At 41.6% G+C, this 16,209-nt stretch overlaps 1 protein-coding gene across 3 annotated transcripts in view; it reads left to right on the top strand.

The window, feature by feature from the left end:
- Nucleotides 1-574: 574 nt before the first annotated feature.
- slc38a9 (solute carrier family 38 member 9) overlaps nt 575-16,209 on the top strand; it is a 30,044-nt gene continuing 14,409 nt past the window's right edge. The window contains exons 1-8 of one of the 3 annotated variants that reach the window (XM_059357600.1): nt 575-672; nt 787-878; nt 6,029-6,172; nt 9,250-9,379; nt 9,755-9,873; nt 9,975-10,038; nt 10,228-10,321; nt 15,091-15,261. In XM_059357600.1, the coding sequence (XP_059213583.1) occupies nt 6,075-6,172; nt 9,250-9,379; nt 9,755-9,873; nt 9,975-10,038; nt 10,228-10,321; nt 15,091-15,261 (676 nt within the window). In that variant the 5' untranslated portion in view covers nt 575-672; nt 787-878; nt 6,029-6,074. Of the gene's footprint in view, nt 879-6,028; nt 6,173-9,249; nt 9,380-9,754; nt 9,874-9,974; nt 10,039-10,227; nt 10,322-15,090; nt 15,262-16,209 lie in introns of all 3 variants that reach the window. The other 2 variants (XM_059357601.1, XM_059357598.1) reach the window with 2 other exon arrangements.

Genomic DNA, 16,209 nt, shown 5'->3' with positions numbered 1-16,209 from the left:
ATTTGCTGTTGTTTTTTAATTTGTTGTTGTGTTTTTTTGATTTGTCATGTTTTTTGATTTGTTGTTGTGTTTTCTGATTTGCCATTGTGATTCTTTTGATTTGCTGTTGTGTTTTTGATTTGTTGTTGTGTATTTTGATTTGCTGTTGTGTTTTTTGATTTTCTGTTGTGTTTTCTGTTTTGTTGTTGTTTTTTCTGTTTTGTTGTTGTGTTTTTTGATTTGCTGTTGTGTTTTTTGATTTGTTGTGTTTTTTGATTTGTCATGTTTTTTGATTTGCTGTCGTGTTTTTTGATTTGTTGTTGTGTTTTTTGATTCGTCATGTTTTTTTGATTTGTTGTTGTGTTTTTGATTTGCCATTGCGATTTGCACTTCGGGGCCACCGTATATAATGGATACATAAAATGTAATCACAGTTGGTAATGTGGTGGTGTGAAGTCTTCCCATAATAATCAGGTGCAGTGAAAAAGGTAGAGGCTTTCTTCGGCGGTGTCACGCACATTCCAGATCAGGAGGTGGCGGTAACACAGTCTACCGTTGTTTGTAAACCTCCAAAGAAGGAGAGCGAAGAAGAAGGAAAGGCAGAAGCAGAAGAAGAAGAACAACAACAAGAAGACGACCATAACAGAAACACGATCAGTCTGTCATCATCAGCAGGAAATATACTCTCAGTTTGTAATTTCACTTCCTCTATTGTCGGACCAGTAACAGACATTACTTAGATTGCGTCCTCTGTATTTTTATTTATAAATTGAATTATTTTTTATAATATTATTTTATTTTATTTAGCATTTTAGTCCAACTTGCTGGTAACATTTGCTGACAGAGCAGACTGAGATGAGCTGAAGGCACCAGGAGGGACAACTTCACAGAACACTTCGGTACACATTTTAACTTTACTGACTTTATACATTGTGGCGTTATGCTAACATGACATCAGGGTGTTTACCCAGTTTGTCTCTGTGTGGGTGTTGGCCTAAATTAGTTAGGTAACGTTAACCTACTTCAGGTAAAGTTGGGAACAAAGACAAGACGAGTCGCCATCCGGTAAGATTACGTTAACGTTAGACATTTCTGCTTAAGTTGGACTTTCTGAGGTGATGATTCAAATCTAGCACCCTTTTGGAAACCAACTCTTGTGCTGGTGTAAGACATTTACAGTCGTACAATGGGATTTCACTAGAAATATAAAGTGCTGAGTCTGCAGCAGCGGTTCACTTCAGGGCTGTTTTTGTGTCGTCACGTGCCGCCTGGTTTGTCCTGTCTGAGGTGTGTCCCTGTCTTGCATATTTTAATGAATTATTTAAAGGACAATAAGGGTTCTTTTTAGTTTTATTTCAGGCATTTTATTTTGATAGTATTCTTGTAAATTCTGTGGTGGATTCTGTTAACACACTGCTCTTATTTTGAAAGCTGGCTCGTGTCTGAGGTGTGTGTCCGTGTCTGAGGTGTGTGTCCCTGTCCGTGTCTGAGGTGTGTGTCCCTGTCCGTGTCTGAGGTGTGTGTCCCTGTCCGTGTCTGAGGTTTGTGTCCCTGTCCGAGGTTTGTGTCCGTGTCTGAGGTTTGTGTCCCTGTCCGAGGTGTGTGTCCCTGTCTGAGGTGTGTGTCCCTGTCTGAGGTTTGTGTCCCTGTCCGAGGTGTGTGTCCCTATCTGAGGTGTGAGTCCCTGTCTGAGGTGTGAGTCCCTGTCTGAGGAGTGTGTCCCTGTCTGAGGAGTGTGTCCCTGTCTGAGGTGTGTGTCCGTGTCTGAGGTGTGTGTCCCTGTCTGAGGTTTGTGTCCGTGTCTGAGGTGTGAGTCCGTGTCTGAGGTGTGAGTCCGTGTCTGAGGTGTGTGTCCGTGTCTGAGGTGTGTGTCCCTCTCTGAGGTTTGTGTCCCTGTCTGAGGTGTGTGTCCGTGTCTGAGGTGTGTGTCCCTGTCTGAGGTGTGAGTCCGTGTCTGAGGTGTGTGTCCCTCTCTGAGGTTTGTGTCCCTGTCTGAGGTGTGTGTCCATATCTGAGGTGTGTGTCCGTGTCTGAGGTGTGTGTCCCTGTCTGAGGTGTGAGTCCGTGTCTGAGGTGTGAGTCCGTGTCTGAGGTGTGAGTCCGTGTCTGAGGTGTGTGTCCGTGTCTGAGGTGTGTGTCCCTCTCTGAGGTTTGTGTCCTTCTCTGAGGTTTGTGTCCCTGTCTGAGGTGTGTGTCCATATCTGAGGTGTGTGTCCGTGTCTGAGGTGTGTGTCCATATCTGAGGTGTGTGTCCATATCTGAGGTGTGTGTCCCTGTCTGAAGTGTGTGTCCATATCTGAGGTGTGTGTCCGTGTCTGAGGTGTGTGTCCATATCTGAGGTGTGTGTCCATATCTGAGGTGTGTGTCCGTGTCTGAGGTGTGTGTCCATATCTGAGGTGTGTGTCCATAACTGAGGTTTGTGAGCATATCTGAGGTTTTTGTCCCTGTCTGAGGTGTGCGTCCGTGTCTGAGGTGTGCGTCCCTGTCTGAGGTTTGTGTCCATATCTGAGGTGTGTGTCCCTGTCTGAAGTGTGTGTCCATATCTGAGGTGTGTGTCCGTGTCTGAGGTGTGTGTCCGTGTCTGAGGTGTGTGTCCATATCTGAGGTGTGTGTCCATAACTGAGGTTTGTGAGCATATCTGAGGTTTTTGTCCCTGTCTGAGGTGTGCGTCCGTGTCTGAGGTGTGCGTCCCTGTCTGAGGTTTGTGTCCATATCTGAGGTGTGTGTCCCTGTCTGAAGTGTGTGTCCATATCTGAGGTGTGTGTCCGTGTCTGAGGTGTGTGTCCGTGTCTGAGGTGTGTGTCCATATCTGAGGTGTGTGTCCATATCTGAGGTGTGTGTCCATATCTGAGGTGTGTGTCCGTGTCTGAGGTGTGTGTCCGTGTCTGAGGTGTGTGTCCATATCTGAGGTGTGTGTCCATATCTGAGGTGTGTGTCCATAACTGAAGTTTGTGAGCATATCTGAGGTTTTTGTCCCTGTCTGAGGTGTGTGTCCGTGTCTGAGGTGTGTGTCCGTGTCTGAGGTGTGTGTCCGTGTCTGAGGTGTGTGTCCCTGTCTGAGGTTTGTGTCCATATCTGAGGTTTGTGTCCCTGTCCGAGGTGTGTGTCCCTGTCCGAGGTGTGTGTCCCTGTCCGAGGTGTGTGTCCCTGTCCGAGGTGTGTGTCCCTGTCCGAGGTGTGTGTCCGTGTCCGAGGTTTGTGTCCCTGTCCGAGGTGTGTGTCCCTGTCCGAGGTGTGTGTCCCTGTCCGAGGTTTGTGTCCGTGTCCGAGGTTTGTGTCCGTGTCCGAGGTGTGTGTCCCTGTCCGAGGTTTGTGTCCGTGTCCGAGGTTTGTGTCCTTGTCTGAGGTTTGTGTCCGTGTCTGAGGTGTGTGTCCCTGTCTGAGGTGTGTGTCCCTGTCTGAGGTGTGACACCCCCGATTTCAATGTGAATTGAACCAATCAACCAATAAGGGACTTAACACAACACAACACAACTATATTGTTAACATCAACATAACCACATAACAGTCGATTGACCAGTCCATGTACAGTGGATAGGGGTGTGTCCATACTCTCAGCTCACGAGACGAGACACGATATTGTGTTCATGAGAACGAGACGCGACAAGTTTTTAAGAAAACTACAATGACACAATAAATGACTGGACCAACAGACTTTTATTTAACCGAGTTGCATATGCATTTTGAAATGTTTTATTATAACTCTTTACATGCATGATGTAAGCATGAGCTTTTCATAAACTTCTTCCTACACAAATTGAAACTAAAACTAAAATTTATAAAAGTTAAAATAAGATAAATAAAAAAATAAAATCCCCCAGAGAGATTAATGAGACTCTGGAGGTGAGGTATGGTTTTCTATCGTCCCGTAATCGCTTAGCGACAGTTTCGACCGTGATCTGTGATCACATCCATGAGGGATTAAACACAGGAGATGCAACTGTGGCCGTCGTCGCTAACTGCACAACATCAGCAGCTGATCAAAACAAAGCAGCATGGCTGATTATCATAAACATAGCGATCTCTAATTAACCGGCATGGCTAACTGTGCACAGCAGCACTGTACTGCTACGGAGCTAACTGTTAGCCTATTAGCAATTTGCAGACTGCAGGCTCTGCAGCTGGGACAGACTCCTTCGATTCGTTCTTACTCTTCTTAAGGAGCCGCCGGCCCCTGTGACGTCATTCTGGCTGATTGCTGCTTCCCCTCCTTCTCCTCTTTTCATTTTACTGCCCCTCAGGTCACAAATAGAAGTTTCGATAACTCACAAATCTCGCAAGACTGATTTTCAATGGCCCAGCCAGAGCCCAGACCTGAATCCAATGGAACATCTGTAGGGTGATCTGAAGAGGGCTGTGCACAGGAGATGCCCGTGCAACTTGGCAGACTTGGAGCGCTTTTGCAAAGAACAGTGGGCAAATATTGCTGTATGGGTATCTGGTTGCAGATACAAATTGCCTCCAGCAGGGGCACCAAAATATTTACAGGTAAAAGCTAATTTAGGTCAATTTTGCTCTCAGAAATTGACTAAATTAATATTTAACACTTTAAATGAATTAAAGTTATCCTCGGGGCACCACCTCTTCACTTAGGAAGAGGAAAGATAGCAAAAATCCTAGTAAATCAGTCTAATAAAGTTAACAAATTATCAATTTGGAACATTGATTATTAATTATGAATATAATTATAATGAAATTACCTTATTAATATTTAGTAACGCTTGAAGGAATTTTGGAGTTCTTTTCATTGCAGAGGTTTAGCAAATCACTCATTCATGTTGCAACATTAAAAGGAGAAGTATATTAATCTGAAAATAGAGTTATTCTAAAACAAGGTCAAGCAGCAGAATACACAATAACTAATCTAAAAGACTTTTTACAGTGGAAATGTGGGTGAAAGAGTATGTGTAACAAAATGGCTGATGAAGGGCGGTTATTTAAGTAAATCAAAATGGCGGAAGCCCTTTTGTTCTTGAAGAACAATAGACCATGCGGCCTTGAAAGTCTGTGTTTGTAGGAAGCCAAATTAAAGCATATTTTATGTGGATTAGTGTGTGAGCAAATCAAATGAGTTATAGTTAATTTACATGTACAATTTAAAGTCTGTAGAGCAAGATTATTCATACAACTTCAAATGATGTGGCTACACAAAATATCACAAACTTACTTAACAAACACATAACAGATCAACACCATTGATTCAAGATTAACAAACTTGTTCTTGCTTGTACTAACTGCCCAGTACTATACCACAGAGTTCAGAGTTGAAAGGGGGAAGCAGAAATCCTTTTGAAGAAGAATCCGGTCCCTTTTGGGTTTGGTGTTTCCAAACCCAAAAGGGTTTGTCTTTGTTTGGAGGGGAACAAAGAAAGACCTCCATTTTGAAGCATGGAATGAAGAAGTTGCTGAGATAATCCTCAATGCGTTCAGTCCATAAATCCAAATGAAACTTGTGGAATAGCTGTGACCCCTAAATTGCCAAGTCAAGATGTGCCATGCTAGACTCCTACCCAAAGAGACAGAGTGCTGTAATAAAATCAAAAGGTGCTTCAACAAAGTTGAGTTAGTTTGAGGTTGTGCACACTTATGCAATCGGGTTATTGTTAGTTATTGTATTTTCCCCCTTAAAATAATTTGTATTTCATTTGAATTTCATGAAAATTTCTGACATGATTTATCTTATTTTTTTACATCTCAGAAACCTGGCATTGTAACAGGGGTGTGTAGACTCTGTATATCCACTGTGCTTAATAGTGATCTCTGCACGCAAACAGGTGAGGTCAACTTAGTTAAAGTCCTTCCACAGTGACTAACTGGGTGTCTGGTGTATGACATAGGGATTTTCTGTGCCTGGGCTGGAGTAGCACAAAGCAAGAGCCTAAAGTATACATTCAGATATCAGAAACAACTCAATGAAAATTGGAAAAGAGTTAGCTGTACTGTCAAGTTCACGTTTGCAGTTAACTTTATTGTTGTAAAACAATAGTTAATGTTTTATGGTTGTTTTGTGACACTCACTGATTATATTTTACAACATATTTCCTCCCAGTCAGGTGATGAGATTGAAGAGGCCTTAGCTGAAAGTCAGAGGGATCATGGAGGACGACTGCAGGCCTCTGCTGAGCTCAGAGCAGACTGGAGAGAGCCTCTCACACAGAGGGTCCACAGACTCACTGGACTTCAAGGCCAAAAGGTACAGTAGCTGACACTGAAACATTACACAAATCAATATGCCGTACTTACCAGCGCTGCGCACACATGACTGAGAATAATAGGCATCTCCTGTGAGTTACAGCTACACGCAGGCCTTTTGCCTCACTATATATATATATATATATTAGGACCGGGACTCGATTAAAAAAAATTATCTAAATTCGAAATTATCGAAATTAATCACATTTTAATCACATATAAATATTTGACCTGAGAACAGTGAGAAGTCATTTTTTTCACATGGTTTTTAGTATACCATTGAATAATGACTGAATACATAAGCTTAAGCAAGGTCCAACAGACCAGTGCGATTTTTGCCATTAAGTGTAGCAATTAGGGCCAGGACTCGATTAAGTTGATGTGCTGCGGTGATATGTGAATTCCTTGTTGCATAGCTTGCCCACAACCATGCTCTTATTGACGCTTCCATCCGTTGGTTTTTTGTAACAAAATGTCCCATCATCTACGGGGCCAACCAAAGCGCTCTCATCAGCTTCTTCCTTCATGTTCACTGTGGTTTGTTGTTGTCTGAACTCATGAACGCTAGTTGGTGCTCCAGTATAATCGGTCCGCCTGAAACTCATCCGGTGAGAAACGTTCCGCGGTGCAAAAATAAGTGTGATAAAAATGCGTTGATTTTTTTAACAAGTTAATTTTTGTGTAATTAATTAATCTTAATTAAAGTCCCAGCCCTAATATATTTATATATATATATATATATATATATATATATGAGTGCAGAACCACCACACAGTTCTTGTTAGTCATAAATTATGTTTGAGAGGGATTACTTTTGTATGAGTCTATATATTATTATTATTGAAAGTTCTGTATATGTATATATAGCACAAAAAATATCTCTATATATAAATATTTACTCACACACATGCACAAACACAAAATTACTTTTATGCCTTTAAAAGCAGATGTCAGCTTTTTGCATTTTAATGGCCTAACAATATGTTTGTGGAGGTTACAAATGCTGATTGGTTAGCTTTACAGTTTGATTTTTTGCATATTATCAGTAAAGAGACCCAAGATACATTTAGGTTTGCATGATAGGCCAGCATTCAAATCTAAGCGGCAGCTGGCTTGACTAGGTCTTGCAAACGACAGCTTTCTTGACAACACTGGCAGTGCAACAGTCACTGTGTTCAGTGTAGGCTATATTTCCACATTTTAACATTGCTATTCAAAAGTATAGTATAGTACAAGAACGGGCAGACAACAGCATTTGACATAAAAAACAAACAAAAACCCCATAATATCTGAATATCAAATCTGAAACCAAATATCTACCCAAAGAACAAATAGTTGAATAGTCAAATATACTGGTCAAGCCCTGTTTTTATTTCTCCTCATAATGTTGTGTGGTGTCAGATCACAGTACTGTAGCACTGCTTTGCCTACATGCTGTATGTATGTACTGTGAAGTGTGATGTGTTGGGTTGGGTTTGGTGCCAAAACTCAGTTTCAGGTTCCCATTCTCAATTCTGCTTATCGGCCCTGAAACAACCACACATTAGAGCTCTTTCTGGACTAGCCAACCACTGTTCACTGTATCACAGCCACTTCTCTTCACTGTCTTGCTACACACACACTCTTCACACTGAGCTATACTCTTATAAGAATCATCATCATTTTCAAGCCAGTTGTATGTTCCTCATAAACCCCATCTTATCCAAAAAACTGGGCAAAGAGGTGGAGTGTGGGTGGAGCTAAAGTGGTCTGAATGAAACCTGATGTCTATAGGGCTGTTTCCACTACCGGGTAATAGCCGGACAATACCCGGAATGAGGCGGGTCTCACTTGCCGAAACATCCCTAATTTGAATACGAACAGTACGGAGCTGGCTTTTGTCAGGGCTTTTTTAGTCCCTGTAGAAGAGCAGGGTCTTTTTTCTCCCCTGAAAACAGCCTGGTTACTGATTCGATAGATCGCTAAGCGGGATGTGACGTAGTACTCTACACGACAACAACACGCCATTTGTAAAAGCCGGCGAAGCAGTGTTCCCAACTTAGTGAATTTGTTGCTAAATTTAGCGACTTTTCAGACCCCCTTAGTGACTATTTTTCAAGAAAGCGACTGGAGACAAATCCAGTGACTCCTTCTTAAGAAGAGTAAGAAGGAGTCGACTAGCAGCAGTTAGCTACAGTTAGCTCTGTAGCAGTATAGTGTGTATGTGCTGCTGCTACAGGAGGTGTTCACTTAGCGATCTCTGTTTGTTTACAACAAGCACCAGACACTCTGTGCACAGTTCGCGATGCCGTTAATTCACAATCACTATGTCTATGATCAACGGAGACTCATAATTAGTGCATAATTAGCCATGCTGCTTTCAGCTGCTGACGTTGTGCACAGTTAGCGACGGCGAAAACCATACGTCACCTCCAGAGTCTCTAAATCCCCCTGGGGGCTAACTTGTAGTCAAAACACGCAGAGTGAGCGGACTTTTGAGAGGGTGTGGCCTGAGACTTTCCTGGTGGCCACTTTCCACCCCTAGTCGAAACACGACTTATGTGGAGCCAGCATGAGCCCTGTTAATTTGAGCTGGTCTCTTTTCTGACAGTGTTTGTTACATAATGAACTAGGTGCTTTCTACAAGTACGGCCTGGAATTCATGTGACAGGCAAATGCTAAGAGTTGAGTGTTTGTGTGTTTGTATTTGTGTGTGTGTGCCTTTGGCACCACTCTAGCATTAGCACTGTGTGAATTTTAATCCAGTTAGGTATTTCACAGTGACCAACTAACTTTCTAGCACATAAAGCATTCAAACACTCCCTTCCAGGAAGTCACGGACATGTGTTTGTTTTCATTGTGTTTGAATTCCTTCAGTCAAGATATGTTGAACACTGCATATTTTGTCCAAACGACTTTTTCAGACATTGATTTTAGAATGGAATAAAATGGAGAACAGCAGCAAATCCTCACAGTGCAGAAGCTGGAATCGGAGAATGTTTGGGATTTTTGCACTTAAACATTCAATGGATTATGACAGTTGCTTGATAGATTCATAGTATTGCTAGAAATTACGTGATTTTTGTTTGCTTTCTCTAGGCCTTTCTACGTAGAGCCCAGGAATATCGTAGGTGATGACCCACAGGAGAGAGTGTCTGCTGAGGCAGCCATTCTCAACAGCAGAGTCCACTACTACAGCCGACTGACAGGCTCCTCTGACAGACTGCTAGTAAGTCAAAAAACTATTGAGTTAGTTGTAGCTACGAACAGGTTACGTTACCAACACAGTAGCAAGGGGCCAGATATCCTAGAGACACAGCACATATTGTTGAAATTACTGTACTTTGATTATTTTGTTGTGTTGCATTAACCGCATTTTAGTTCAGTTTTGTTCTATGTTTATACCATGTGAATCACATTTTAATGTATTTTATTTTATTTATCTCTAATGTAGAATGTAGTACTATGTAGTAGTTTAGTCTTAGATGTGTTACATGTCAAATATTATGCAACGATAAAACCTTTATTTTTCACAGAGGCTCATGTCATTGAATGTGTGAGTACCTTATCTTTAGTGTCAAGGTTGGTTTTTTATTTTTTTCAGTGCCCTCCAAATCATGTGATTCCCCGGCCAGAGGAGATCTACATCTACAGCCCACTGGGGACAGCTTTCAAGGTGACAGGTGGCGACCCTTCCTCTAAAAACCCCAGTATCATCACCATGTAAGCCCTGCCAGCTCACACTCAACAATCTAATCTGTGAGGAAATTCTTGTGAATATCTTTGATTGCTTTGATCCTTAACATGGTTTTCCCTCCTCACAGATTTGCTATATGGAACACCATGATGGGCACATCTATACTCAGTATACCTTGGGGTATAAAGCAGGTGGTTTGCTTTTTTCTACATACTGTGTTTCAAGTCGTTGGCTCGTTCTAAGCCACATCTTAAATGACTAGCTTTGCCTTGACCTCAGTTATTCTTGAAATGCAGATTTTCAGTATTTATGTTCATTACATTTTCCTTACAGTACATAAACAAAAATCTGAATAGTCATTGTTGTCTTTATCCCTTTAGGCTGGTTTCACTCTGGGGATCCTCATCCTCATCTTCACAGGTCTGCTGATGCTCTACTGCTGTTACATTGTCCTCAAATCACCAAAGGCAATACGTAAGCCCAGTAATACTTTTTTATTCACTATTTTGCTTAGGGGGGCTAAAAAGTTACCATTTCTGATGAACATTTTTAAAATTAGAAACTATACTGGAATATGCAACTGTTGTGTCATCTACCCAGTACAATAAGGAAAGTAACAAGTAACTGATTATATAAGCCCTTGTGAAGTCCTGAGTGTTTTATTATTTCTGGGGTCAAAGCACCAACATGTTCCAGTGCAACCAAATGGTATTATGTGTTATTTGTGTTTTTATTGTATGTGCTGTGTGTGGAAGTAACCCTTTAACTCTGTACTTTTCATTGAGGAGTATCTTTGTGTCTTTTTTGTGATTTGAGTGAGATTTGTTCAAGCTTGCAGCCCTTCCATCATGGGAGAAAGTATTTAGCACATTTGTACTGTTTGTTAGGAAAAGTGAAAGCTTCCATCATATGATCAACTGATTGGAATGAAAGGTACCCTGTAGAGCTTTTTTGAAAACACAGTTTCTGTTTACGTTCAGTGTTTCTTCAGTGTTTCCTTAGGGTCTAATTAAAGTATTGAATATACTTCTTTCCTCAGAAAACATTTGCAAAGTTGATTTTTCTTTTGTATGTTAAACCTACACTGTGTACATACGTTTTACTTTCTTCCAATCTCCAAGCCTGTGTGCAAGCCTCTGAAATGCTTCCCATCAGTTATTCGTAAACTGGGACAAGGACAGAAGTCCTATTAGACGCCAATATAAATTTTTTTTAAGCATAGCTCGATTAAATTGTGCATGTAAACGCACTGACTGAGTACTTTAGTACCACTATGGACTGTTAATATAGAGTCCAAAAACAAGCTATGATTGTTAGCCTAGTAGTCTTTTTGTGGCAACAGCTTTCCCTGCTGCACATTGCCAAAGGTAATGATTTTTTCTATTATGTGTTTGTGATGAGTGTTGTCCACATGTTCCCACAGAGAAGTGTCTCCTTTAGCATATACTTGTCAGCCTTTCACACCTTACAGCAGCATACACACTAACACTGACCATGTCAGGCAAACACATCAGAGCCAGAAGTAATTTTCCTCATTATGAAATTCACATTGCCTGTGATACTCTGGGCTCTCCTGGGGTTTGTTGTGCTGTACAGCGGGCAGTGTCCTCTCACTGCTGTCCAAGACTGTAGTTGTATTAGCTGTTGCTACATACACCGAGGTGACCTAGTCAAGTCAAGTAAATTTTTTTATACAGCCCAAAATCACAAATCACAGATTTGCCTCAAAGGGCTTTACAGACTGTACATAGTACGACACCCTCTGTCCTTAAAGCCTCACATCGGCCAGGGAAAAACTCAAAAAACCCTTTTAACAGGGGAAAAAGAAGAAGAAACCTCAGGGAGAGACAGAGGAGGGATCCATCTCCCAGGACGGACAGATGTGCAATAGATGTTGTTGTACAGATCAACAGAGTAGAATAGAGTAGTTAGCGGTTGAAGGGGGAGAGGGAGGGAGGATAGAGAGAGACGGTTGAGAGGGAGACAGAGAGGAGCAGGAGTTCTGAGAGGAGACAACAGCAGGTGATGAAGCGCCACCATTGGCCAGTAGTGATGGTGAGTGTAGAGTGGACCAGGAGAGGAGCATTCCCATCTGGGGCCCAAAAAGATCCACAGCAGTGAGACCAGCAGGAGTGATGCCGAGCAGGACCACAGCTCCACACCCTGTGAAAGAGAGAGCAAAGAAAAGTGCGAGTAGTCTGAGAAAGTACAAGCTTGTGACATGTATTATTGGGACATCAGAGAGAGAAAAGAAAAGAGGGGCCCGGTGTATGGTGTCCCCCGACACATTGGGCCTATAGCGGCATAACTAGGGGCTGGTCCAAGACCTCAGCCAGCCCTAACTATAGGCTTTGTCAAAGAGGAACGTTTGAAGTTTACTCTTGAATAAAGAAAGGGTGTCTGCCTGCCGTACTGAGACTGGGAGATGATTCCACAGGAGAGGAGCTTGATAACTGAAGGCTCTTGCTCCCAAGAGCGTAGTGCTCTAGAAGGGTAATATGGCACTATGAGGTCTTTAAGATATGATGGTGCCTGACCATTTAGAGCAGGCATGTCCAAACTATTCCAGAAAGGGCCGTGTGGCTGCATGTTTTCATTTCAACCAAGAAAAAGCACACAGTTTAACCAATCAACTGTCTGAAGACTGAGATCAGTTGATTAACTGAGTCAAGTCTGGTGTGCTGCTGCTTGGTTGGAACGAAAACCTGCAGCCACACGGCCCTTTGTGGAATAGTTTGGACATGCCTGATTTAGAGCTTTGTAAGTAAGAAGAAGGATTTTTACTCAATTCTGGATTTTACAGGGAGCCAGTGCAACGAAGCTAGAACAGGAGAAATATGATCTCTTTTCTTGGTTCTTGTCAATACACGAGCCGCAGCATTCTGGACCAACTGAAGAGTTTTAATGGATTTGTTTGAGCAGCCTGACAGTAAGGAATTATAGTAATCTAACCTTTAAGTAACAAAAGCATGAACTATTTTTTCTGCATCCTTTTGGGACAGGATGTGTCTAATTTCTGTAATATTACGTAGGTGAAAAAATGAAGTCCTTGAGGTTTATTTTATATGGGAGTTAAATCAGACAGATCCTGATCAAAGATAACTCCAAGATTCCTTACCAAGGTAATGCCATCGATGCTAATCGATGCTAATCAGTCTTTAGATAATGAGTTTTGGAGTTGTTCGGGTCCCAGCACAATCACTTAAGTTTTATCTGAGTTTACCACCCTGTTATATTGTGGATAAGGTCCCAGGGGAAGTCAATCTGTGCCCGCAATGTGGAGATGGTGATGTAAGCCTGAGGAAACTTTTGGAGGGGCAGTGTTGTTGCAGTTATCAGATTACTTTAGCAAACAAGCTGACTTTAAATGTATTGGACTTCTTTCTATGGATTGAATGAATGGGTCCTTTAGAGTCAATGATCAGTCCTCGATCTATTGCAAGGGTCTGTCATACATAGCATCGATCACCTCTCCAGAGTTATCAGACCGTAGAGTAAGAATATTCAACAAGCTTGATAATGAGCGCTCCCGGTGGCATACCTGGTAGAGCGCATACCACAGTCCTCACAAGCAGGCGCCCCGGATTTCGAATCAGGTTCGGAGCCCTTTCCTGCATGTCTTCCCACCCCTCTCTCTCTGTATCTGTACTATAAATAAAGCTACAGAATGCCTAAAAAAATATCTTTAAAAAAAACAAAAAAACAAGCTGTATAATGACAAACAATATAAACCTATGTTATGTATATTCACCATGTTTTTATAACAATAACCATGTTTTCAACTGAAGGCGGTTCCCGGCCGGTGCCCAATTGCGAACAGTTCTTTGGTTTTCCACCAACAAAGAGCCGGCTCCTGACCGGAAAAACAGGTTCCAGTGGCACAAACTGGTCTTCAACCACGAACCACTACGTTAGGGGCTTGGGGCGGGGCTATCTGACCAACAAGACCAACTCGGCAGAGTTGGAGAGACCAACTAAATTGTGTATCATTCATTTATTTGATTTGTTTAACTGCAATGTGATTGATATGGGCGAGCTAGCGTGCTAACGTTAGTGGGCAATCGATATCGTGCTAATGATAGCCGGTGATAGATGGCATGCTATCGTTAGCGGGCTAGCAAGACCAAGACCAACTTGGTTGCATTGAGAGAGACCAACGGTCAATGTGATTGATATGGGCTAAGGCTAGCAGGCTTACACTAGCGGTCTAGCGCTAGTGGGCTATTGGGCCAGCACTTGCAGGCTAGCGTTGGCTTACAACAAAGTCCAACATTCACATCTTATGTTCATTGTTAATAAGAATGTATTTGGCATCCATAGTGATTAAATTGAGCAGCACATATGTGTTGTAGAGAAATGTAGTCTGCCGTTGTCATTGTACTTGAAGAGTGGGTGGAGGCATATATAGACGTTAACAGTGACACAATGACGTGTCTCTAAAGCCTGTGAAAAAACAAATAGTTGAGAGCTGGTATGCAAGTTGAACCAACTGCGAACCAGCACTAGCAGTGGCCGGACACTGGCCGGGAACCGGCTCTGTTTGAAAAACCTCAACAAACCAGCAGCTGAACTGTGTTACACCAAAATATACGTTATTTGGACAATGCTTTAGGTTCAGATTCTTCCATGGGGGAGTGAAGCTGAAGCAAACCATTTGCAATATTATCCAGCCATAATTCAAGCTTATGTTTTATTGCTTCTTCTATCTTGGTTGCCTAGCAGCTGTTGCCGAACAGCACTTAATAGTCGATAAAATCCACTTAATCTCCTTAAATCTTTATGGCTTCTTCTTATTCTACCTACCCGCAACCACTATTCTAAAGAAGGATGCTGTGTGAATTTAAATAGAAGCAGAATGCATCCAATTCAGAGTGTTTATTTACAACAAACATAAGTTTAACACTTTGAGCATAATATATTATGTTTTTGACATAAATATATGTCAGAAAGGATTAGCAATTTATTGCATTCTATTTAAATTCCATTTAAGACATCACAACTTTTTTGAATTTGAGTTGTGTGACCTGCATATCCTCTTACTTAGAACACTAATAAGGACTGGTAATACTGAAAGCAATGCTAATGACTGGTACTCAAACTGTAATTGTGGATGCTTATGTTGTAAAAGATGTAAAAGGCATATCATTAAAAACATCAACATTTACTGCTTTCCCAAAGACATAGCCTGTGATATAATGGAACGCATACCATATTTATCTGTCTGTTCTCTGTGTTTTGTCCAGCATACATGGACACATCCGACTGGGAATTCCCTGATGTTTGTAGATACTACTTTGGCAAGTTTGGTCAGTGGTCCAGCTTGGTCTTTTCGATGGTGTCACTTATTGGAGCCATGGTGGTTTACTGGGTCCTCATGTCGAATTTCCTCTACAACACCGGACAGTTTATCTACAGTAAGTCACAATGCTCTTATCATTACTAGAAAGGACGTATCACATAATTTTGTAATTCAATTTAATTCTGTAATAAAGACCGCTCAGCACTCTAAAGGCAACACTCAAAAGTGGTAGGGATGGGCACTTAGAACTGCTTCCAAAATGTCTTTTTGTCAGAGATTGTTGAAAACAAAAAGGGTACAGCTTGTCCTGACTGGTATTGTTGTGTATGTCATATGAGCTCTGGCTGATCAAACAACTGGCTAATTGTTTTTACTGGCCCATATGTTGGACTTTATCATTTCAGTATTACAGTTACACAACAGTGAGGGAAAAAAAGAGCGAGCAGATTATTTTATATTATTTTATAACAGAAACCAAAAGTAACTATATGAAATAAATGTAGACATTTAAACAGTATTGAATGAATATGAATTGGTAAAGGTTTGACTCAATAAGCAGAATTGGAACTGGAACTGGAATTGGAATTGTTAAAACCAAAAGATACCTGAATCAGTGGTGTCTGCACACATCAAAACACTTTGCAACACTGCTTATCAAACCTTTTTTTTTTTTTTTAGCAATTAAAGTAAAAACATGAAAAAAAATTCAACGGAGGAGCAGCAGAGTTTGGTAGCTCTCTGATTTTGCTCAAATTTGCTGAGTTTTTATATATTTCTTTTTATCCTATTTTTGATGGATACTTCTGCTGAGAGAAGAGCTTATTCAAGAGAGGAGCTTTTTTCATTGAAACGGAGCAAGTCTGGAGGACACCATTACCCTATTCCAGCTGAGTTGAAGAGGTGTTTTCGTGGTTGCCGTGTTGGTGCTAAATTGAAGGCTCGGAAATGGAGATACAAGCCTTTTCTGCTGTCAGTCATCATGGGGAATGTCAACTCTCTGCACAACAAGACTGATGAACTGGAGATACTGGTGAAGAAGCATAACGTGAGTGTAGTCTCTTGT

Source organism: Centropristis striata, chromosome 19 (assembly GCF_030273125.1).
Source record: "Centropristis striata isolate RG_2023a ecotype Rhode Island chromosome 19, C.striata_1.0, whole genome shotgun sequence".
NCBI lineage: Eukaryota > Metazoa > Chordata > Actinopteri > Perciformes > Serranidae > Centropristis > Centropristis striata.
The sequence above is the reverse complement of the archived record's forward strand: the minus strand, read 5'-3'. Positions and strand labels throughout refer to the sequence as shown.